This window comes from Stegostoma tigrinum, chromosome 15, assembly GCF_030684315.1.
Source record: "Stegostoma tigrinum isolate sSteTig4 chromosome 15, sSteTig4.hap1, whole genome shotgun sequence".
Taxonomy (NCBI): domain Eukaryota; kingdom Metazoa; phylum Chordata; class Chondrichthyes; order Orectolobiformes; family Stegostomatidae; genus Stegostoma; species Stegostoma tigrinum.
The window spans coordinates 25177866-25201407 of record NC_081368.1 but is presented as its reverse complement, the minus strand read 5'-3'; the positions used below and the strand labels follow the sequence as shown (position 1 = coordinate 25201407).

Below are 23542 nucleotides of genomic sequence, written 5' to 3'. Positions count from 1 at the left end.
TTTAAACCAATCAGACTCACTATAGTTAGTTCATATCTGGACAGACTTGATCAGCCTAACAGATACCAGCTGTCTACTTCACAAGCAAGGAAGATTTCCCAGATAAGACTTCATGATTTATACGTGCAACTGGAACAGACTGTATTTGAAGGTCATTTGATCCGTCTACCTATTTTTATTCACTAAACTTGTACATTAACATATTCACGTAAGTGTCATCCCAGCCAGACATCTCAAAGTATGAGCATTTATTTTGTACCTGATAATCATACATACAATCTGGAGTGTAACAGAATATATTCCCCTCATTCATAGGATTCCCCCACTGTTCTCCTTAGTAAGCCTTTTGTTCTCGATCCAGATATTTAGTTTGATTATGTTGAGGAATTAAGTTGTTACTGATAAAAGCTAGCAATTGGGAACACAATTGGCTGCACATTTTGGCAGAGCTGTTGGCTAGGGTGCAGTAAAACCTGAATATGCTTCATTGTGCAAAGCGAGCAATTCTGAGAAGCAGCAATATCCTTGTACAGCTAGCAAGTAAACAGTGAAGAGAAAGGGGAAGAACCAGACTAAAGCAAATTTTTAAAGCAAGCTTTTTCTAAACTGGGGTCTTGGGCCAAATCATCAGCTTTTGCACTCCTGAGATGCTGCTTGGCCTGCTGTGTTCATCCAGCTTCACACTTTGTTATCTTGGATTCTCCAGCATCTGCATTTCCCATTATCTCTGATCACAAATTTGTTCAGTTGATTTATTATTGTCTCATGTACCCAAGTACAGCAAAAAGTTTTGTTTTGCATGCAGTACACACAGATCATACCACAAAGTGGATAAGGGGAATAAAACAGAGGGAAGTTTAGTGTTATAGCTGCAGAGAAGGTGCCCAATGAGCAAGAGCAACATTGATTTAAAATATGTGAAAGGTCCATTCAGAAGTCTAATAAAAGAGTGGGGAAGAAGTTGCTGTATGTTTAAGCTTTTATAGCTTCTGCCCAAGTGAATTACAAATCATAGTCTTACTAAAATTCTGCAAGTGTGATTTTATTTCTTTCACATCATTAATTTTAGTAACTGGTCTCAGAAGTACTGTCAACTAAACTTGGGCTATGGCAGCAAACCTAGAAGAGAGGCACACAACAGGTTATCAGAATACTCATTAGGGGATAGTGACCACTCCTTTATGAGCCAGCTAATATATCCAGGTTTTCTAGGGTCTGTATAAATTGGTAACAACTTTTTTTGTTAATTTGATACATAAAGCTACAACAGCTTAAATTTGAGTTTAACAATGTACAGACATATAAAAAAATTTTGTTGTCATCATAGGAACTGAAACAGGATATCTCCAGTTTTCGCTATGAGGTTCTTGACCTGTTAGGAAACAGAAAATCTCGAAGAACATACTCTACCAGCAGCGATGGAATGCAAATAGGAGATTTGGAGGAAGATAGTGCTGAAGAAATGAAAAAAATTGTATCATTCAATTTGGCAGGTGAAAGCAATGACAGAAAGAAGCTGAAAATGAACTCTTTTAGTGTTTCAGCTCTAATCAAATCAGTTTCTGGAATCGACCTTAATGAAGAGAAATCCAAAAACAACAGACTGAGTAAACCATCTTCTTCAGTCAGAAATGGCAATCGATTCCAGAGATATCCAAGTTCAAAGAAGGATTCATTTAAAAGACTTGGTCTCTTGTTTAGCAAAATGAATGGGCAACTTTCTGAACCAAGTCCAGAGCCTGTGTCAAGCATTTCTGATGGACTACTTCGAGCACAGAATGTGTGGCAGGACTTCAATTATTCTGAAATTGCGAGTCCTAACAATATAACAAAGAGTGAGAGCAGTCTTAATGCTGTTGGTCTTAATGAAGTAAACAGAAGGAACAGAATTGATAGCCATTGTTCAGCTAACTTTGAATCCTTTAATTGTTCTTCCACTATCAGTACCTCCAATAACAAACTCATTGACTCATCAAGTGATGTCTATGACTCCTGGGGGGAAGCTTGTGACTTGCTAATGACCAGGTGGAACAGTCATCAAGAGGACTATGTAACAACTCAATTATAATACAGTATATCAAGATACTTTACCACAAGGAGCATAGGTCATGTCCATGAGGAATTATTTTATAAAATTAAATACAGTAGAATGAGAATGTGGGGGTGTTTTCTAAAGAGAAACCACACTTCCTGTAAATGATAAACTTGTATTTGTACAGCACCATTAAAGTAATAAAACATCCCAAGGCATTGCACAGAAGTTTTAGGTGAAAAAAATGAACCATGTAAGGCAATAAGGATTAGTCAGAAGAATAAGTGCCTTAAGAGGAGAAAGGTTAAAAAAGGAGGAAACATTTAGGAGTAAATTACAGTTTAGGCCCTTGGCTTCAAAGGCACAGTTACCAAAAAGGTAGAACAATTAAAAATTAGGGGTGTCCACACAATTAAAATTTGAGCAGATACCTCGGAAGGTTGTGTAGCTGAAGACCAAATCACAGATTTAAAAAAGGCGGGGCAAGACTATGGAATCATTTGAAGATACAGACAAGATCATTGCTTAATTAGGAACTTATTGGGTCAGCAAGCACAACACTGATAGGTACACAAGTCCCATGCACCTATGTAACAGCAGACTTCTGCGCAAGTTTGAAAAAAATTGAGACACATGCACTAGAGTACTCAAGAGGGAAGAAAAAGGATGAGCTTTTCAAAAACAGACAGGCTGAGGCATAGGCAGAGTCAGATGATAGGACAGTGATAGAATTAGGCAATCTAAGGGGTAAGGAGATGTAATCAAAAATAACCTCAGTACACACAAAGAAAGGCTTCCTAGTCTCCTGACCCCCAATTTGTTTTAGGCCCCTGGCATGTAGCAGTTCATGAAAGCAGCCCACCACTTTCTCAAACAATCATTGTTGGAAGAGTTTTGGAATCAATTAGAGGTAACAGGATCAAACTAAATCAAACAGTTAGCATGGCTTCATGAAAAGGGAACATCATGGTGGACTAGGTTGAAATTTCCCTCTATCAAGAGTGGATAGAGGGAAACCAGATGATGTGCTGTAATTGGGCTTCCAGAAGGCATTTGACAAGGTCTCTCACACAAAGTTAAGTCATAAACTAATAGTCTATGTCAGAGATATACATTGACATGTTTAGAGAATAGGGTCATAGACAAGAAAAAAAACAGACAATCTGAAAATTTTAAGTATGCAGCAAATGGAATTTAAAATATGGGAAAACATGAAGCTGTTTATTTAAATGAAGAAACTGCAGAAAGCAGCTTGGGTACTCGTGCACAAAACAAAACCAGCACACATGGAACAGATAATTCAAGGAGACGGAGTATGAAAGTTTTACAGCAACTGTACAAGGTGCTGGTGAGACCACAGCTGAGTACTGAGCAGTTTTTGTCCTCTTAATTAACCAAATATACCATTTCATTGGAGGCAGTTCAGTGAAGATTCACCAGGATGATGTCTAGCATGGAGTGACTGTCCAACAAGCAAAGATTAAAACAAGTTGTTACTTGGAGTTCAGGAGAGAGATCTCATTGAGACATTCAGGATTCTGAAGGGGCTTTACAGGGTGAATGCTGAGTGGATTTTTCCAGCAGAGGAAACATCAAGGACTAGAGGGCATAGTCACAATTATGGGTGTCAATGCAACATTGAGATGTGAAGGAGTTTTTTCCTCAGGAGGTCGAGTACTTTTCTAACTCCTTGACAGCTGTGCAGGTGAAATTCTGGTGTACATTTAAGATTGATAGATTCTTGATAGGTAGGAGAATCAACGGTTTAGGAAAAGGGTAGGGAAGTGGAAGTGAAGTGTGTCAGATCAGGCACGATCTAACTGAATGGCAAAACAGGCTTGACGGACCAAGTGGCCTACTCCTGTTCTCATTCCTTATCTGTTTCAGGTAACAGCACTTATTACCTGCAAAGCTGACATTCCAAAATTGAATGCATGCAAAGTTATACAGGCAGTGATAATGTTACTGGTTTGGTAATCTAGCAAATGTCTAGATAGAGGGTTCAATTCTCACCATAATAGCTGGATTATAAATTGTTACTTAGCTAAATCTAGCATTAAAACTTAGGCCAGTAACAGTGCTAAGGAAACTAGCAATTCATCAACATTCTTTTGTGAAGGAAACTGACTTTCGTAAAGAAGAAAACTGACTATTGACTTTCATAAAGACATCAAAATTCTCCAAGGCCAATAAAGGAGGAGCTGCATGATAAGAATTCAAATTTTAAGGATTCTATTGTAACAACCAAAAGGTAACAGTGAATGATATACAACTTTTGTTAAAAATTCAGAAAATAACTTTCCCCTTTTAACATTTAAAATCTTAAATATTCACGTACATTTCACACTGCCTGACTTAAGATGTTGTAACTAGTCCAAACTGACTCTCAGCATATACATACAAATGTAACAAGGGTTTTTATTTCCACTTCTCATTTCCTAGTCTGGTTTTCATTTGAAAACCAGACCTGTTTTTCACAATTCGTTTTATTTTTCCCTGGAAATTTTTCCTTTAGCTCAAGCTAGGTGAATCTTCCACTCTGGTTTTAAAACCTCAATTCTGGGCTCAATTTGAATGCAAGCTCTTACCTGCATTTGTCTGCAGTGACCCAGGCACCTGCTCTCGTGCCCAGATCTTGCAGGCTGGTGCGCTAAATTCAGCACAAGTCATCTCAAATGATATTGAACACTGTTCAAAAATAAAACGTCACACATTGGACATTATGTTGAAGAGGTCATTGATGAGACAGCTGTAGATGATTGGTCAAGGACAGAATCCTGGAGAATTACTGTAATGATGTTCTGGGGCTGAGGTGACTGTATTCCAACATCCACAAGCATGAGTTAGTACTTCAACTAGTGCAGACTTGACCCCCTCAGCCCCTCCACCCGACTCAACTCCCAATAACTTCAATTTTGCTGGGGCTTTCTTAAAGTCAAACTTTAATCAAATGTCACCTTGATCAAGGAGATTCGTTCTAACCTAGCCTCGAGTTCAGCACTTTTACACACAATGAAGTTAGGAGCAGAGTGACCTTGGCAGACTACAAACTGAACATCAGTGCAAAGATTATTGCTGAATTAAGTGCTGCTTGACATCAGCTTGTCATTACAAGATACAAAAGTAAAATTACAGATGTAAATCCAGAATAAATGTGGAAAATATTAGAATTACTCAGTAGGTTTTGCAATGTGTGGAGAGAAACATTTAATGTCAGATTGATAACTTGTCAGACTCTCTTGCATTTGGATGAAAATTTTACACATGGCTAGGGAGATAATGGCAGAAAAAAAACCAAAGCACAGTTAAAACAAATGAAAACTGGTGTTATGAAGGAAACACCCCAATATGTACACCACAGTGCAGATAACCTGGAGAAAGGCACGTTATCTCTCACATTTGACTGTCCTTACTTCACATCACTAGTCTCCCACAGTAGGAAAACATGGGAACCCAAGCAGAAGTCAAAAGCCAAAATGTTCATAGGGCTGCACAGTGCCCATTAAATACAGCTTCTAAGGACTGTACTGAGCTTGGTTGGAACAATGTAGGGGGTCAAAGAATTCCACAGTCCTCCTGGGTGACAAAGTAATTTATAAACCAACTTTTTACTGACTATGACTGAGTTGTCGATGAAATGTTTTGTTAGGAACTGTGCCTTGCAATGGCTTGTTTCAATAAAAACTGGGGCAGAGAAGCTGGCATTCATCTCAAGGGGAAACCCAAGGAGACTTGATAGAGGTGTTTAACATCAAGGACCTGAGTAAATGAAAGGCAACAGCTTCCAATAAGCAAGTGAATGAAGTGCACAGATGAGAGATAATTGACAAAAGACCAGTAACAAAAGCAGTATTTTGCAGTAAATGATCAGGAATTTACCAGAAAACAATAGCAGTTTTCAATTGGAGTTGATCATTACTTGATAAAATGATGCATATTTACACTAAGTGGTGGTTACATTAACTAGACTGCTTTTCAAAAGAGCCAGAGACTTCCAGTTCAGCCATTTGAATCTCTGCTTTGATTTCTTTGGAAAGAGTAGCATCAAGTAACCGCCAAGTTTTCCTTTACATTCTTATCCCCAGCCCCATCTCAGTTCATTGATCCAAATTTCGACTTCACGGTTACAAAAATTGAGACCAAAGAATCAATGCAAGATTGCAAATACTTCACTGCAGTATTTATTGCTTTTTGTGCAGTCCAGTGAAAACTAAAGTACACTGACGCAAGTAGGTTGCAGTGCTCATATTTTATTACTTAACATGAAATGAAAGATGAACCCACAACCACATAGCATTTCTATTGGAACTATACTCCAGAACTGAGCAATCATCAACAGTCTAAAACAAAGAGTCTATGCCAAATATTCTCTGGCACAAAACTGGCAAACAAAAGTTAACATGTTAACCTGAACTGAGTATCAAAAATATACAAGCTTTTACAAACTGAAGATCTCAAAAACAACAAAGATTTTAAACATGAGGTAGAAGCGGTACAGTTTATATGCTGGAATCAACCAACTTAAACAGGGGAAACAAGTGATGAAACAGTACAATATAGTGTTGGAATAAGTTCTCTTTGAAGGGTGGCCCTTCAACTGGTTTCAGAAGACAGACTTCATTCAAGGTGAAGGTGAAATTCTGTTGATATTGCACAGTGGGAAGAACTTGCATAAAGCACATCTACTGACAAGCAACATTTGCCCTTTTTGGCCTGTAAACCCAATTGCAAGCTTTACTGCAAAGTGAGATAGTCTCAGGCTTGAGATGTGAACAGCTGTTTAAATAAAAGGCCACATATACAAATATTTCAGGCAAATGCAGAGGAAAGGTGGAAGATGTCTTGAATCCGAGTTAAAGCATATAGAGAATCTGATGCTCAATAGTGGTTAGGGTGGGCAAGGGGGTAAACAATCTACCTCTAATTAGGAGTATAGAATTCAAACTTTTTCATTGTACTCTCAGTGCGATACATAATGTGTAGGCAGATTGGCAGGTCCAACATAATTTACTGGAGCTTGAGGTGCTGGGCTCTGCAACCTCGAAGAACTGTTACACATCTGATTTGTTGGGTACCAGGCACCAACATAATGAAGTGTGGATGTTGCAGGGACACATGGATCATAAGCAGGTGCTGGAATGTATTGGTCAGCCAGTACTGGATAGTATATAGTTGAATGAGGAACAGTTTGAGGCTCCATAGTAGTGTAAGATCCTGCAGAAGGGTTAAAAAAAAGCCCATCAGTACCAAAAATATACATCTACTCCAACCAAAAGCCATAAAATCATTGTTACTCAACAGTCTGGTTTCTGTAAATTCCTTATGTACATGATCTCAACATGTAACAATGGCCTTCTGTCCCATCCTGGAAAATGCAATATGTTCTAAAAGGAAACAAAATTATTTTGGAGCAAAGTAGTGAGGATGCCCCAATAAAGTTAAATTTTTCATTTTCTCTCATTTAAATTAGCTGAAGGCCACAACTTTTGAACTAAAAATCCTGCAATTATATCTAATTTGTCTAACCATTATCCAACCATGTGGTTTGCTTAACATGTTTTTAAAAATATTCATGAGATATGGGTACTGCTAGCAAAGCCAACATCTGTTCATTCCCAAACTGCCCGCAAGGAGGTGGTGAGCCACCTTCCAAGCCAAGGCATCTAGAAGGACAACAGTAGCTACGTGGCAATGCCACCACCTGCAAGTCACACACCATACTAATTTGGAACCAATGGTCTTTCTTTCAATATTGCTGTATTAAAATTGTGAAACTTCCTTTCTAACAGCACTATGGGCGTTACATACAGCAAGAACTGCAGCCAGTTCAAGGCACAGCTCACTATCACTTGAAGGTCAACTCTGGATAGGGTATAATTGCTGCCCCAAGTGATCTATCCCATGAAAAAAAATAAACAAAAACATTGTTAGTTAGAAAAGTGAGAAAACACTTTACAGCAAAGGAACAATGCTGTACTTTCAAGACAGAATGTGACCTGATGGGGAACGAGCTATAATTCCTTCTGCCTGTTATGTCAGAGGTCAGAAAGCAGCCTTGACTTATCAGCACATCTGGTGGATAGTACAGCTACAGCTCACTTGAAGGAGAGGGGGAAACTAATGCTTGAAGTGGTGAATGATAGTCCAATCTAGCAAATGCTTTCTTCAGTTAAATTGGGCAGCAGGTTCTGTCATATCTTATAATTGATGGCAGCAAGTATTTGGAGTCAGGCAAACTTATTTGCCATAGAATACTTGTCCTCTGACCACCCTTTATAATTATAGCATTATGCAGCATTTATGGTGAATGTCCTGTAAGATTACCTATTCAGGGTGAACTCTGCATGTAAATGTTTGGGAATTCTTTGAAATTCAACAGGATTACCTTGATAAACAGCAGAATTGGGCTGAAAGGTGGAAAATGGAGTTTAATACAGATAAATGTGAGGTGATTCACTTTGGGAGCAATAATAGGAAGACAGAATACCGGGTCAATGGAAAGATTCTTGATAGTGTGGACGTGCAGAGGGATCTTGTTGTCCGTGTACATAGATCCCTGAAAGTTGCCACCCAGGTTGAGTGAGGTTAAGGCGGCTACGGTGTTTTAGGTTTTAATGGTAGAGGGGTTGAGTTCCGGAGCCATGATGTCATGCTGCAACAGTACCAAACGTGAGTGCGGCCTCATTTGGAATATTGCGTACAGTTCTGGTTGCCCCATTACAGGAAGGATGTGGAAGCATTGGAAAAGGTGCAGAGGAGATTTACCAGGATGTTGCCTGGTCTGGACTGCAGGCCCTATGAAGAAAGGCCGAGGGACTTGGGTCTGTTCTCATTGGAGAGGTGGCGGCTAAGAGGGGATTTAAGAGACATACAAGATGATCAAAGGATTAGATAGCATGGACAGTGAGAGTCTTTTTCCAAGGATGATGGCTTCCGCTTGTACAAGGGGGCATAGCTACAAATTGAGGGGTGATAGATTTAGACAGATGTCAGAGGCAGATTCTTTACTCAGTGGTAAGAGTGTGGAATATCCTGCCTGCCAATGTAGTTAACTCAGCCAGATTAGGGGCATTTAAACCGGTGTTGGGATAGCGTGGGGGGGTCTTAGATTAGTTCACAGGTCAGCGCAACAGAGGGCTGAAGGGCCTGTTCTGCACTGTATTGTTCTATGTTCTATGACCAGAGAGATGTTAGAAGATCACCTCATTGGGTGGGTCTTCTCCTAGCATATTGCGTGGCATGCATGTTAATTGCCATATATCAGCCTGGTCGCCCTACACAAGACCATGGATGAATCCAACACCATGAGAATTGTTTTAGCAATATTTTGAGGCTGAGATAACTGGTCGAGTACTATACATGGGTCAGTTTTTGTCCAGAGTGTGCAGGAGGGCTTCCTGACAAAGTATGTAGATAGGCCAACAAGGGGCGAAGCCACATTAGATTTGGTACTGGGTAATGAGCCCAGCCAGGTGTTAGATTTGGAAGTAGGTGAGCACTTTGGTGATAGCAATCACAATTCTGTTATGTTTACTTTAGTGATGGAAAGGGATAGGTGTATACCACTGGGCAAGAGTTATAGCTGGGGGAAAGGCAATTACGATGAGATCAGGCAAGATTTAGGGAGCATAGAATGGGGAAAGAAACTTCAGGGGATGGGCACATTAGAAAAGTGGAGCTTATTCAAGGAAAAGCTCCTGTGTGTCCTAGATAAATATGTACCTGTCAGGCAGAGAGGAAGCTGTAGAGTGCGGGAGCCATGGTTTACGAAGGAGGTGGAGTCTCTGGTCAAGAGGAAGGCGGCAGCTTATGTTAGGAGGAGATGTGAAGGCTCAGTTAGGGCACTTGAGGGCTACGAGGTAGCCAGAAAAGACCTAAAGAGAGCTCAGAAGAGCTAGGAGACATGAGAAGTTGTTGGCAGGTAGGATCAGGGTAAACCCTAAGGCTTTCTACAGGTATTTAAGGAATAAAAGAATGACGAAAGTAAGATTAGGCCCAATCAAGGATAGTAGTGGTAAGTTGTGTGTGGAGTCAGGGGAGATAGGGGAAGCGCTAAATGAATATTTTTCAACAGATTCACTCTCAAAAACGACAATGTTGTCGAGGAGAATACTGAGATACAGGCTACCAGACTAGGTGGGATTAAGGTTCACAAGCAAGAGGTATTAGAAATCCTTCGGAAGGTGAAGATAGATAAGTCCCCTGGGCCGGATGGGATTTATCCTTGGATCCTCTGGGAAGCCAGGGAGGAGATTGCCGAGCCTTTGGCATTGATCTTTAACTCGTCATTGTCTACAGGAATAGTGCCAGATGACTGGAGAATAGCAAATGTGGTTCCCCTGTTCAAGGGGAGTAGAGACAACCCTGGTAATTATAGACCAGTCAGCCTTACCTCAGTTGTTGGTAAAGTGTTGGAAAAGGTTATGGACGGACAGGATTTGTCATCTAGAAAAGAATAAATTGATTAGGGATAGTCAGCACGGTTTTGTGAAGGGAAGGTCGTGCCTCTCAAACCTTGAGTTTTTTGAGAAGGTGACCAAACAGGTAGAGGAGAGTAAACCGGTTGATGTGGTGTATATGGATTTCAGCAAGGCGTTCGATAAGGTTCCCCACAGTAGGCTATTGTACAAAATGTGGAGGAATGGAATTGTGGAAGATATAGCAGTTTGGATCAGAAATTGGCTTGCTGAAAGAAGACAGAGGGTGGTAGTTGATGGGAAATGTTCATCCTGGAGACCAGTTACTAGTGGTGTACCGCAAGGGTCGATGTTGGGTCCACTGCTGTTTGTCATTTTTATAAATGACCTGGATGAGGGTGTAGAAGGATGGGTTAGTAAATTTGCAGATGACACTAAGGTCGGTGGAGTTGTGGATAGTGACGAAGGATGCTGCAGGTTGCAGAGACACAGATAACCTGCAGAGCTGGTCTGAGAGGTGGCAAATGGAGTTTAATGTAGACAAGTGTGAGGTGATGCGCTTTGGTAGGAGTAACCGGAAGGCAAAGTACAGGGCTAATGGTAAGATTCTTAGCGGTGTAGATGAGCAGTGAGATCTCGGTGTCATGTACACCGATCCTTGAAAGTTGCCACCCAGGTTGACAGGGCTGTTAAGAAGGCATACAGGTGTTTTAGCTTTTATTAATAGAGGGATCGAGTTCCGGAACCAAGAGGTTATGGTGAAGCTGTACAAAACTCTGGTGCGGCTGCACTTGCAGTATTGTGTACAGTTCTGGTCACTGCATTATAAGAAGGATGTGAAAGCTTTGGAAAGGGTGCAGAGGAGATTTACTAGGATGTTGCCTGGTATAGAGGGAAGGTCTTACGAGGAAAGGCTGAGGCACTTGAGGCTGTTTTCATTAGAGAGAAAGTGGTTGAGAGGTGACTTAATTGAAACATAAAATAATCAGAGGGTTAGATAGGGTGGATAGGGAGAGCCTTTTTCCTAAGATGGTGACGGTGAGCATGAGGGGGCATAGCTTTAAATTGAGGGGTGAAAGATATAGGACAGATGTCAGAGGTAGTTTCTTTACTCAGTAGTAAGGGAATGGAACGCTTTACCTGCAACGGTAGTAGATTCGCCAACTTTAGGTACATTTAAGTTGTCATTGGACAAGCACATGGACATACATGGAATAGTGTAGGTTAGATGGGCTTGAGATCGGTATGGTCGGCACAACAAGGGCCGAAGGGCCTGTACAATGTTGTAATGTTCTATGTTCTATGTCTCTAACAATAACAGTATTACTCTAGGTATGAGCAGTTCTCAGCAATTTCCATCAACGTGAATTTTCCAGAGATTCTACAGGCATACTCTGGCAAATTCTGCCTTCATGTCAAAAAGCATTTCTGGAATTCATTCACTGCCAGAGGCCTGGAGCAGACTGGGAACATCCAGCACCTTTTAAAAAGAAATAAACTTCATTCTTTTAAACTTAAGCAGAGGGAACATTGATGAAAATACTAGTGTTTCTGAAGATACCTGACGTCTTGTAGATGTCCAGCTGACACTTGTGCAATCTCCTTTGAGATTGCATCCTGCTTTTATCTAACACCTGCTCAATCGTGATAGAGACTGTTTTAGCATAATGATTCTGCACCATTTCAATATTCTCTACACAAGCCGTACATTGTTATTCAAAAGACTGAAACGAGGAGTAAGGATCAACCATTGAATCCCACCCCACTCCCAATGCAATTAGCTCTAGATCTCAAGTAGAAAACTAACTCCCATATCACAGCCTTCAGAAAAATTAAGTTCTGAAATTGCCTAAACGTCTGACACAACATGGAATGTGGGTTTGAGTGAGGGAGGTCCAGAATTTTTCAAAACTGAAATCTCAATTTACATTTAAATTGCTGGTTCAACTTAAATGTTGATAGACGTTTTAGTGCCAAAATCATTCTGGTTCAATTGTTGTGTGTTTTAAAATATAATTCATTGTCTAGGAGCAGAACAGAATCCCTACCATTTTAAACACCTTGGTCAGTTAAATTGTGCAGACTGGCTAGGAGGCATGTAGAGCAAAGCCAGAAAATGGACAGTGAATTTGGCATCACTCTTTAATCACTCTGCTCAGACTTATCATTAAATCTGTTTTCTACAAAGTCACATGACATTGTGTCAATCTGGGTTCACTCAGCCATTACTCAGCTGCATAATGCTCAGTCTAATTTAACTTTACAGTTAATTGCTGCATTTGAAGAATCATGTTCAGCACCCTTTAAAAGGAATTTATTTAAATCGCATTATTTTGGTATGGCAGGAACAGCTATACAGAGCTATTTAAAATTCAGAACATGTATAACATGCCAGGGAACATTAGTAAAAGTTACAGCTTATATGAAAGAATTAGTACGTGAAGTAGTGATAGTGAGCAGTTCACTGCTGCCTTCAAGGCCAATCGATTTAGCCCAAATCAGCAAAGCCCTCGTACCCCGAATGAATAAAAATGGTGGAAAAATATTCCATAGAAGTTTGTCATGTGGGCAGCACCCAGTACCAAACTATCCATGACTCAGAACTAAATGGTTAACCTCAGACCGTTTTAAATGGAAATTGAATCGAATTGCAAAACCAGTCCAGCCAGGATTAGGGACTTGACATGTTCTTGGGTAGAATACAAGGTGTTTTATTCTACATATGGCAAAGCCACCCCTGACCAGAGCGTTTTATTCTCTTTGAAAGCAGGTTTGGACAACTGCCTTTTCCAATATTGATCAAAACTTAAAAAATCTGTTTTCAATTAAAAAAGTGAAATAAACTTGCCATTAGACATTGTGTCAGAGGTCCCTTGATGGTCATCACTTCTTCCATTATCACCATATGGCTGTGGCATGGTTGACTGTTCAATAAACTGGGAAGCAGCAGGAAAGACTGGGTAAAACTCCACTGGCTGTTGTTGTGGCATATAGACAGAGTGCCAATAGTTTTGGTGGCAACACTGGAAACAAGAGAAAAAATGCACTCAAAATTGACAAGGACTTCAAACGTGCTATGTTAAAAAGATTGATAAACGTTTTAGTGTTGCAAATTAATGTTTAACCAACAGTTAGGAATACAAAACAGCTGTATAAACAAATCAAAATTCAGGATGGGCCCTACACACTTTTACAATCATGTTTCAAAAATATCTTTTGAGACAACTAGCAAAAACTAACTTGGAACATAAATTCTTTCATTTTCTCCCATTCATAAGAATCTGTGATCTCAGTGTTAAAATGTAACTTAGCACACATGCTGCTTCAAACACGTTCAGTGGTTTGCAGAAAACCTCAGGAAGGGAAATCCTCTGTAAAGTCCTGGGCCATAATCTAAAAATTAAGTTCGCAAAGCAATGTAAATAAAATGCCCTGTCTTTTTCCTGACTCATCTGAAGAGCCAACCACTCGAGTTTTGTACTTCAATTAAATTTACCTGCAAGCCAAGGTTGAAGTAATATTGGACCACCTTTCTATCTAAAAAGGAGAGAGTTTTGTTAGATTAAAAAAAATTTGAACACTTCCTGAACTTAGCTTTTGTTCAGAGTGAAAGAGGTCTCACCTCGAGGAAGATCATTGCCATTGGGATCACAGGAATACGGTGGCGGTGGTGTAGGAGAACCAACAGTTTCAGCCATTTCGCTGACTGGAATGGGGGGGCCTGAGTGGAAGCAACAAAGTATTAAGAGCATCCCTCCCAAACATTCACAGCAAACATTCTTCCAAACAAGCGGAATTGAAAAACTGCAACACCTTTGTTGATGGATAACAAGTGGACCTGAAAACAGGCCAAGATATTTAATCAGGAAAGGAGAATAGTACTATTTACAGCATGACCAGATATTAAAAGCAGGACAGGGTACAGGGAGAGAGAAGCCTGCAGTCAAAATACAGTAACTTATTTTCCTTTGTGCAACATGCAGGAAAATGCACAAAACTGAGTGAAAGTGTTAAGTGGACCAGAAGTGCTGAAGGATAAAAATGCAGATACCAGTACTCTTGCGCAGCGCTGACGATGCTAAATTGAACAGCACTGACATGAAACATGGGGTGGGGAGCAAACAAGCTCCAGATGAGCAGATATTTGCAAGAATCAGGATTGGGCTAAAGTGCAATAACTGACCACTATGCCAACATTTACTGCACTGCTTTATGTCTCATCCAATCAAAAGCAAGGTATCCTGGAGTTTACCAGTGTCCATGCATCCATAACTGAAGGAAAGCAGCTCACTAGGGAAAGATGGCTTATTAACAAAATCAGGTTTCACTTTGTGTTAGTGACAATGTGGTGGTGCTCCTAAGATGCTGCTTGGCCTGCTGTGTTCATCCAGCTCCTCACCTTGTTATCTCAGATTCTCCAGCATCTGCAGTTCCAATTATCTCTGGTGGTGGAGATTGCTCAAGTTTTCAAATATTGAAATTAACCCTTAATTATTTGTATAAAGTGAGCAATCTTGCCAACTTCAGCATTGCTCTATTTCTTATTGTCGGATTCAGCTGGAGGGTGGGTGGGAATCTGATAGACAGGGCACTTGTACAATCCAGTTAGCTCCCTTGCTGAGCAGTAGCAGGTAGGAATACAATATTCATAACAAATAGATCTTTTCAAAAAAACTTCATATTTGGAAAGAAAGTTTACATAGATCGTATGTAGTGAGTGGAAAAAGAGGCCCAATTGCTGCCTCTTTATAGTTATTGCCACAAGAGGGGTTGTCACAGTTTGCCATGCTCATCTGTCTTGCATCATCCTCATTCACCCCCTACAGCTACACACAGATCCATCATCCAACTCGACAGGGGCTGTCTTCTTTTTGCTGCCCTCCACTTTGTAGCATTTAATCAAAATGGCCAAAACAGGCATTTCTTTTTACTCTTGCAATTTCATATATCACCTCATTTGTCTTACACTCCAAGACAAGTTTTACCATTTATGTTTGCATCCACACTTCAAAGGTCTATTTTCTCTTTTTTAAAAAACTGTCAGAGTTGAGGCAGAAGGAAATGGATACAGGGTCACAATGACATTTTTTTAAAAAAATCCTGTGTTACTTAATTCAGGGCAGAATGTTACTTTTTTAAAAAAAGGGCACAATCACTATGAAACATTAAAACATCCCTGAAACAATCCAACTTGTCTACTTTGTTTTAAAAAGTCTACATTTTATGCAGATCATTTCTTATTCACATGGAGGCAGAAACAGTTGATTCAGACACCTTATACAACACCTGTTTACCCCCTAACCATTAAAGAGGTGAGTGAAGTATAAAAAGGTAATGAGACACAGGAAACGGATGGTGCTTTTCTTTCCCTTGACCTGTTCCTGACTCCATAATAGCATGCATTCAGCTGTTTCACAAAAACCTGACGGAGAAAGAATGCATTCTAATTCAAATTAAAAATGCACAACCTGTTTTTGGTTCAGAGCCAAATGATTCAGTTTTTTGCTCCAGTCAATTCTATTATTTTTTCATTTTATACAGCTTTTAACCAACATTGATTATGAAATTTTAAAGCGACAACTCATTAAAAAAATCAAAGCATGAAGCCGGGGCTGTCATATTTCTGACAGGCAAACAAAACAGTACCATCTACTGGAGTTTAAAAAATAGTGCAGAGGTATTAAGATGCTACATTTGTTTACAATGCCTTTGAGATTGGGAAACAAAGAGACTAAACTCGCGTAGGACAAAATCATCCCATAAATCAATTTAACTTTGAGAACTATCTTTGCAAAGCTTTTTATTTTAAAAACTTTCTGAAGCTGCAGCTTGTAGCTATAAATAGGAGATCTACTACATTGTTGCATCATATTCATGTCTTGCAGCCGTCTCTCATCCACCGTAGCTCATCTGTGAGATGTATTAATCTTAACTAACACCTAACACACACCCTACCATCCTCAATGCTGGGATATGGATGGTAATTCTAGACAGTATTGCATCTACATTACAATGTTACATATGACGGAGTGATCAAAGAACATGGACTTTTATCTAAGACCACCTCTGCATTCAAGTTGCTGGTAAATTGGGTATTGTAGCCTTTGGTTTCAAAAAAAAAAAAGAGTCCATGGTTGATTTACCATTTTTACCTGTGCTTATGCAGTCAATCAAAATCTGTTATATTCAAGTCCATTCATAAGTCAAGTCATAAGGACTACTTCATGTTGTGCTGCATTTTAAATACAGGAAGCATTCCTACATTGAATCTTTAGAATTACACCTTGTATGGAGGTTGCACTGTTAAGTATGAGTGTTCTTAAGTTGGACATTTGTGAACCAGAGAACTCCTGTAGTCATGGAATCATTTATACCGAGCATAATTTTACCCATTATCTTACACTGGGAGGCAATGGCCAAACAGCATTATAAGCAGTTTGGGAGCCAGAGTTCGAAACCCAACACAGCAGATGGTGGAATGAGTTCAAATAAATAAATATCTGGAATCAAGAGTCTAATGACAATCATGAATCCATTGTTGATTGTCATGAAGAATCTGTCTGGTTCATGAATGCCCCTTAGGGAAGGAAACTGCATCTTTCCCTGGTCTGTCATCATGTGACTCCAGGCCCACAGCAATGTGGTTGACTTAACAATTAAGCATAGGCGATAAATTCTCACCAAGTCAGCAATTTTCTCATTCCATGAATGAATTAAAAAATCCTTTCAGGCCTGCCAAAATGCAAACAAGGTCTCTCTATCAAATACAAAGAGATCACATCACCTACATGGTATAGTGGTATGTGTTAGCTTGACCTTTTGAGCTCATAACATGCAATTACTGTACTATTTTAGTTTATTTTTAAGAAACTGGAATACTTTGTTCTCATCCTTCTGTTCAAAGCCAGAGAATACCTTCCCTTGTTACAAATGTGGCAAGGTTGACTACCTGGCTGTACATGGTCTGTAGTATTTCATTGGATCCAAAAGATGATCTGAGCTCATATGGTACACATGGCACATTATCCTGATGCTTGAACATTATTCTGGAAAGATGTAGCTCATCTTTGTCTAACCAGCAATGCAAATACTTAACAGGATTTTAAAACATTTCAGGTTTGACAGTCTTCACACTAAGTTCAATACTTTAAATACTGGAACATCTTCAGCTTGTCATCAGGGATGCACCTGTTTGAAGTTAAAATAGCCAAGTGATCCAAGTAACTATCCCTTCCATTTATTTCAATGTAATTTATCATCCTTTGAAATGTTCTGGGGACTGAAGACAGAGCAAATAAGAGCCGATGAAACTGACGCAGCTGTAGGTGTATATTGCTAGACAAAAATGACAACACCCAATTCAAATCTACTAATAGTGCCATAACACACTAATATTGCCTGAAAGACTTGAATGACTGAGGAAAAGGAAATTTATTTCAAGTTTTGTGGAAATACCCAGAGTAGTGTTTTTTTTTTAAAGTCTTTGAAAGCACAAATCTTCAATGCCTTTGCAGCTAATGTCTCCGTTTCTTGATATCATGTGGAGTGAATCAAATTGGCTGAAGGCTGGCAACTGTGATGCTAGGGATCTCTGGAGCAAGTTGAGATGGACTGTCTAATCAGCACTTCTGAAGACAGAATATGTCGACCTCATCTTAATGAAATGTTGCCACTTCCATTGAGGATGGTGATGTTTGTGAAGGCTCCTCCTCCCAGGGATTTGCTCAATTGTCAACCAGCATCCATCACTGGATGCGGCAGCACTGCAGAGGGTAGATCTGACTTGTTGGTTGTGAAATCGCTCACTGCTGATGCGGTTGTTTGGCAAGCAAGCCCTGTTGTTCACCTTTACCAGATTAACACTATTTTCATCTATACTTGGTATACGCTCGGCATGCCCTCCTGCACTCTTCATTTAGCCAAGGCCAAGCCCCTGGCTTGGTGATAATTGTACACTCCAAGATATCTGGCCACAAGTATGCAAGTTGTTTTACAGAATGCTTCTGATGACCGTGGCTCCTCAAGATTCCTAATCTCTAGCTGCTTGATAACAGCACTATACAACACAAATGAGGTATCCGCAACCTAAAAGGTAAATGCTTGGTGATTTGATTCCGACTCCAAGTCGCATTCTGCTTGATTCAATGTCAGTAACTTACTAACAATGTGGCCACATCTTAAAATGCACAAAGATTCTCTTGAAATTCTCCAAAACAAAATGGATAGATCCATTTTTTCACATTCATGATAAACTTGCCAAAATCCTGGTGGGTGACAGATACCCTGCTGCAAGCCATCATTTTTCAATAACCTCCAATGTTTCAGGCTGTAGAGTTGTTCAAGCTTGTACAATGTCTGTCAAAGGCATCTCTTGACTTAGCAGATGTTCAATTTCTTGAGCATTTCATATAACTCTGGACCTACTGCAATCAAAAATACTGGCCTTTTACTTTCCGCCACTACCTAACTAACAGGTGTATTTATCAGTAGCCAGAATGTTAGCGGTGGAAAACCATCTCGGGCCACTCTACATTCAGAAAAGACTCTATCCCTACTGCCCTCTGCAAGTCTTCGATGAACCTTTCCATAAGAGGGCATTCGGTTTCGGTCTCTCTCTCTCCTCCTCCTCCTCCTCTCCTCCCCCCCACCACCACCACCGCAACTGCTCCTCCAGTGATCAAAAGTGCCCTCGGCCGTGTATCCCGCATTGCCTGTAACTCATTCCTCACCCCCCCCCCATCCGCGATAATGACCACAACAGAATCCCCCTTGTCCTCAATGTACCACCCCACACTCCAAATCCAACGCATCATACTGGCAGAGATAACAGTGTGGAGCTGGGAGCAGCACAGCAGGAACTACAGGGTTGTTGGCATAATCCCAGACACACTATGAAAACTAGGGATAATGGGAACTGCAGATGCTGGAGATTCCAAGATAATAAAATGTGAGGCTGGATGAACACAGCAGGCCAAGCAGCATCTCAGGAGCACAAAAGCTGACGTTTCGGGCCTAGACCCTTCATCAGAGAGGGGGATGGGGGGAGGGAACTGGAATAAATAGGGGGAGGCGGACCGAAGATGGAGAGTAAAGAAGATAGGTGGAGAGGGTGTAGGTGGGGAGGTAGGGAGGGGATAGGTCAGTCCAGGGAAGACGGACAGGTCAAGGAGGTGGGATGAGGTTAGTAGGTAGATGGGGGTGCGGCTTGGGGTGGGAGGAAGGGATGGGTGAGAGGAAGAACCGGTTAGGGAGGCAGAGACAGGTTGGACTGGTTTTGGGATGCAGTGGGTGGGGGGGAAGAGCTGGGCTGGTTGTGTGGTGCAGTGGGGGGAGGGGATGAACTGGGCTGGTTTGGGGATGCAGTGGGGGAAGGGGAGATTTTGAAACTGGTGAAGTCCACATTGATACCATATGGCTGCAGGGTTCCCAGGCGGAATATGAGTTGCTGTTCCTGCAACCTTCGGGTGGCATCATTGTGGCAGTGCAGGAGGCCCATGATGGACATGTCATCAAGAGAATGGGAGGGGGAGTGGAAATGGTTTGCGACTGGGAGGTGCAGTTGTTTGTTACGAACTGAGCGGAGGTGTTCTGCAAAGCGGTCCCCAAGCCTCCGCTTGGTTTCCCCAATGTAGAGGAAGCCGCACCGGGTACAGTGGATGCAGTATACCACATTGGCAGATGTGCAGGTGAACCTCTGCTTAATGTGGAATGTCATCTTGGGGCCTGGGATGGGGGTGAGGGAGGAGGTGTGGGGACAAGTGTAGCATTTCCTGCGGTTGCAGGGGAAGGTGCCGGGTATGGTGGGGTTGGAGGGCAGTGTGGAGCGAACAAGGGAGTCACGGAGAGAGTGGTCTCTCCGGAAAGCAGACAGGGGAGGGGATAGAAAAATGTCTTGGGTGGTGGGGTCGGATTGTAAATGGCGGAAGTGTCGGAGGATAATGCGTTGTATCCGGAGGTTGGTAGGGTGGTGTGTGAGAACGAGGGGGATCCTCTTGGGGCGGTTGTGGCGGGGGCGGGGTGTGAGGGATGTGTCGCGGGAGATGCGGGAGACGCGGTCAAGGGCGTTCTCAATCACCGTGGGGGGAAAGTTGCGGTCCTTAAAGAACTTGGACATCTGGGATGTGCGGGAGTGGAATGTCTTATCGTGGGAGCAGATGCGGCGGAGGCGGAGGAATTGGGAATAGGGGATGGAATTTTTGCAGGAGGGTGGGTGGGAGGAGGTGTATTCTAGGTAGCTGTGGGAGTCGGTGGGCTTGAAATGGACATCAGTTACAAGCTGGTTGCCTGAGATGGAGACTGAGAGGTCCAGGAAGGTGAGGGATGTGCTGGAGATGGCCCAGGTGAACTGAAGGTTGGGGTGGAAGGTGTTGGTGAAGTGGATGAACTGTTCGAGCTCCTCTGGGGAGCAGGAGGCGGCGCCGATACAGTCATCAATGTACCGGAGGAAGAGGTGGGGTTTGGGGCCTGTGTAGGTGCGGAAGATGGACTGTTCCACGTAACCTACAAAGAGGCAGGCATAGCTGGGGCCCATGCGGGTGCCCATGGCCACCCCCTTAGTCCGCCTAGCGGAACTCGTCCTCACACTCAACAACTTCTCTTTTGACTCCTCCCACTTCCTACAGACTAAGGGGGTGGCCTTGGGCACCCGCATGGGCCCCAGCTATGCCTGCCTCTTTGTAGGTTACGTGGAACAGTCCATCTTCCGCACCTACACAGGCCCCAAACCCCACCTCTTCCTCCGGTACATTGATGACTGTATCGGCGCCGCCTCTTGCTCCCCAGAGGAGCTCGAACAGTTCATCCACTTCACCAACACCTTCCACCCCAACCTTCAGTTCACCTGGGCCATCTCCAGCACATCCCTCACCTTCCTGGACCTCTCAGTCTCCATCTCAGGCAACCAGCTTGTAACTGATGTCCATTTCAAGCCCACCGACTCCCACAGCTACCTAGAATACACCTCCTCCCACCCACCCTCCTGCAAAAATTCCATCCCCTATTCCCAATTCCTCCGCCTCCGCCGCATCTGCTCCCACGATAAGACATTCCACTCCCGCACATCCCAGATGTCCAAGTTCTTTAAGGACCGCAACTTTCCCCCCACGGTGATTGAGAACGCCCTTGACCGCGTCTCCCGCATCTCCCGCGACACATCCCTCACACCCCGCCCCCGCCACAACCGCCCCAAGAGGATCCCCCTCGTTCTCACACACCACCCTACCAACCTCCGGATACAACGCATTATCCTCCGACACTTCCGCCATTTACAATCCGACCCCACCACCCAAGACATTTTTCTATCCCCTCCCCTGTCTGCTTTCCGGAGAGACCACTCTCTCCGTGACTCCCTTGTTCGCTCCACACTGCCCTCCAACCCCACCATACCCGGCACCTTCCCCTGCAACCGCAGGAAATGCTACACTTGTCCCCACACCTCCTCCCTCACCCCCATCCCAGGCCCCAAGATGACATTCCACATTAAGCAGAGGTTCACCTGCACATCTGCCAATGTGGTATACTGCATCCACTGTACCCGGTGCGGCTTCCTCTACATTGGGGAAACCAAGCGGAGGCTTGGGGACCGCTTTGCAGAACACCTCCGCTCAGTTCGTAACAAACAACTGCACCTCCCAGTCGCAAACCATTTCCACTCCCCCTCCCATTCTCTTGATGACATGTCCATCATGGGCCTCCTGCACTGCCACAATGATGCCACCCGAAGGTTGCAGGAACAGCAACTCATATTCCGCCTGGGAACCCTGCAGCCATATGGTATCAATGTGGACTTCACCAGTTTCAAAATCTCCCCTTCCCCCACTGCATCCCCAAACCAGCCCAGTTCATCCCCTCCCCCCACTGCACCACACAACCAGCCCAGCTCTTCCCCCCCACCCACTGCATCCCAAAACCAGTCCAACCTGTCTCTGCCTCCCTAACCGGTTCTTCCTCTCACCCATCCCTTCCTCCCACCCCAAGCCGCACCCCCAGCTACCTACTAACCTCATCCCACCTCCTTGACCTGTCAGTCTTCCCTGGACTGACCTATCCCCTCCCTACCTACACCCTCTCCACCTATCTTCTTTACTCTCCATCTTCGGTCCGCCTCCCCCTCTCTCCCTATTTATTCCAGTTCCCTCACCCCATCCCCCTCTCTGATGAAGGGTCTAGGCCCGAAACGTCAGCTTTTGTGCTCCTGAGATGCTGCTTGGCCTGCCGTGTTCATCCAGCCTCACATTTTATTATCTATGACAACTAGGGCTGGTTTAACGAGTGAGTCCCTAAAACTGCAGGTACCTCAGGAGAGGCACTGAGAAGGACCATCCTTCATGGTAACCTCAGCCAGAGTGTGAATTGAAGTCATGCTGTTGGCATCATTCTGCATTGCAAAACAGTCATTTCACCCAACCGAGCTAACAAATCCATGATCTAGATGAATAACAGTTGTTTCAAAGGGGGTGGATGGTAGTGATGTTCCTCTCCCATTGAAATTTGATGCAGATGGGTAGTGCATATCTTCCGTCTGCACCAAAATTTTCCAATGAATACGCAATGGACATTTGCAAAAAAACAGACTTGCCAACTGTACATAATGAACTTCATACTTGCTAATCAATTTACTTCCGTACAGAAGTGCTTGTGTCAAGATCCAGGAAAACACCAATTGGTCACCGCCATTGTGGCACGTGTTGATGGAAAGTGAAAAGCAAACTGAAGCAAAGTGTAATAGAAGTAGCTGCGCGCTCATTCATTTTAATTGCAACAGCGTTTCAAACAATCTATTTGTAAATCCCATGTAAAAGTTTAACAGTTTATTGAGTACACCAGTTGCATAGTCTTAGTGTTAAGGTATGCCATGATTAGGGTACAGCACTAGGACTTAAGTGCAGGTGATCATGCTTTAAAATGCTGCTTTTGCTCCCTTGGTACAGTTTATTTGTAAACATGAAAAAATTGCTGGCATTATTTGCCTGACACAGCTGGCTGGGAGCAGGGGAGTGAAGAATGGTTAGATGCTGGAGATTATACTCAAGATTCTTTCCTTCTCCTTTCTCTGCCCCTTATTTCCCCACCAATAAAAACAATCTACAATAAA

At 42.5% G+C, this 23542-nt stretch overlaps 2 protein-coding genes across 4 annotated transcripts in view; one reads left to right on the top strand and one right to left on the bottom strand.

Moving 5' to 3' along the window:
• LOC125459058 (short transient receptor potential channel 5-like) overlaps window positions 1-2336 on the top strand; it is a 90715-nt gene extending 88379 nt beyond the window's left edge. For 2 of the 3 annotated variants that reach the window (XM_048544985.2, XM_059651379.1), the window contains exon 11: window positions 1328-2336. In XM_048544985.2, coding sequence (XP_048400942.1) covers window positions 1328-2068 — 741 coding nt within the window. In that variant the 3' untranslated portion in view covers window positions 2069-2336. The remainder of the gene's footprint in view (window positions 1-1327) is intronic. The other variant, XM_048544984.2, reaches the window with a different exon arrangement.
• A 3981-nt stretch (window positions 2337-6317) lies between these two features.
• Window positions 6318-23542, bottom strand: part of alg13 (ALG13 UDP-N-acetylglucosaminyltransferase subunit) — an 85523-nt gene continuing 68298 nt past the window's right edge. Inside the window, exons 25-28 of the mRNA XM_048544847.2 lie at window positions 14072-14170; window positions 13946-13986; window positions 13298-13472; window positions 6318-7246 (exon numbers count right to left, since the gene is read on the bottom strand). Of these exons, the coding sequence (XP_048400804.1) occupies window positions 6993-7246; window positions 13298-13472; window positions 13946-13986; window positions 14072-14170 (569 nt within the window). The 3' untranslated portion in view covers window positions 6318-6992. The remainder of the gene's footprint in view (window positions 7247-13297; window positions 13473-13945; window positions 13987-14071; window positions 14171-23542) is intronic.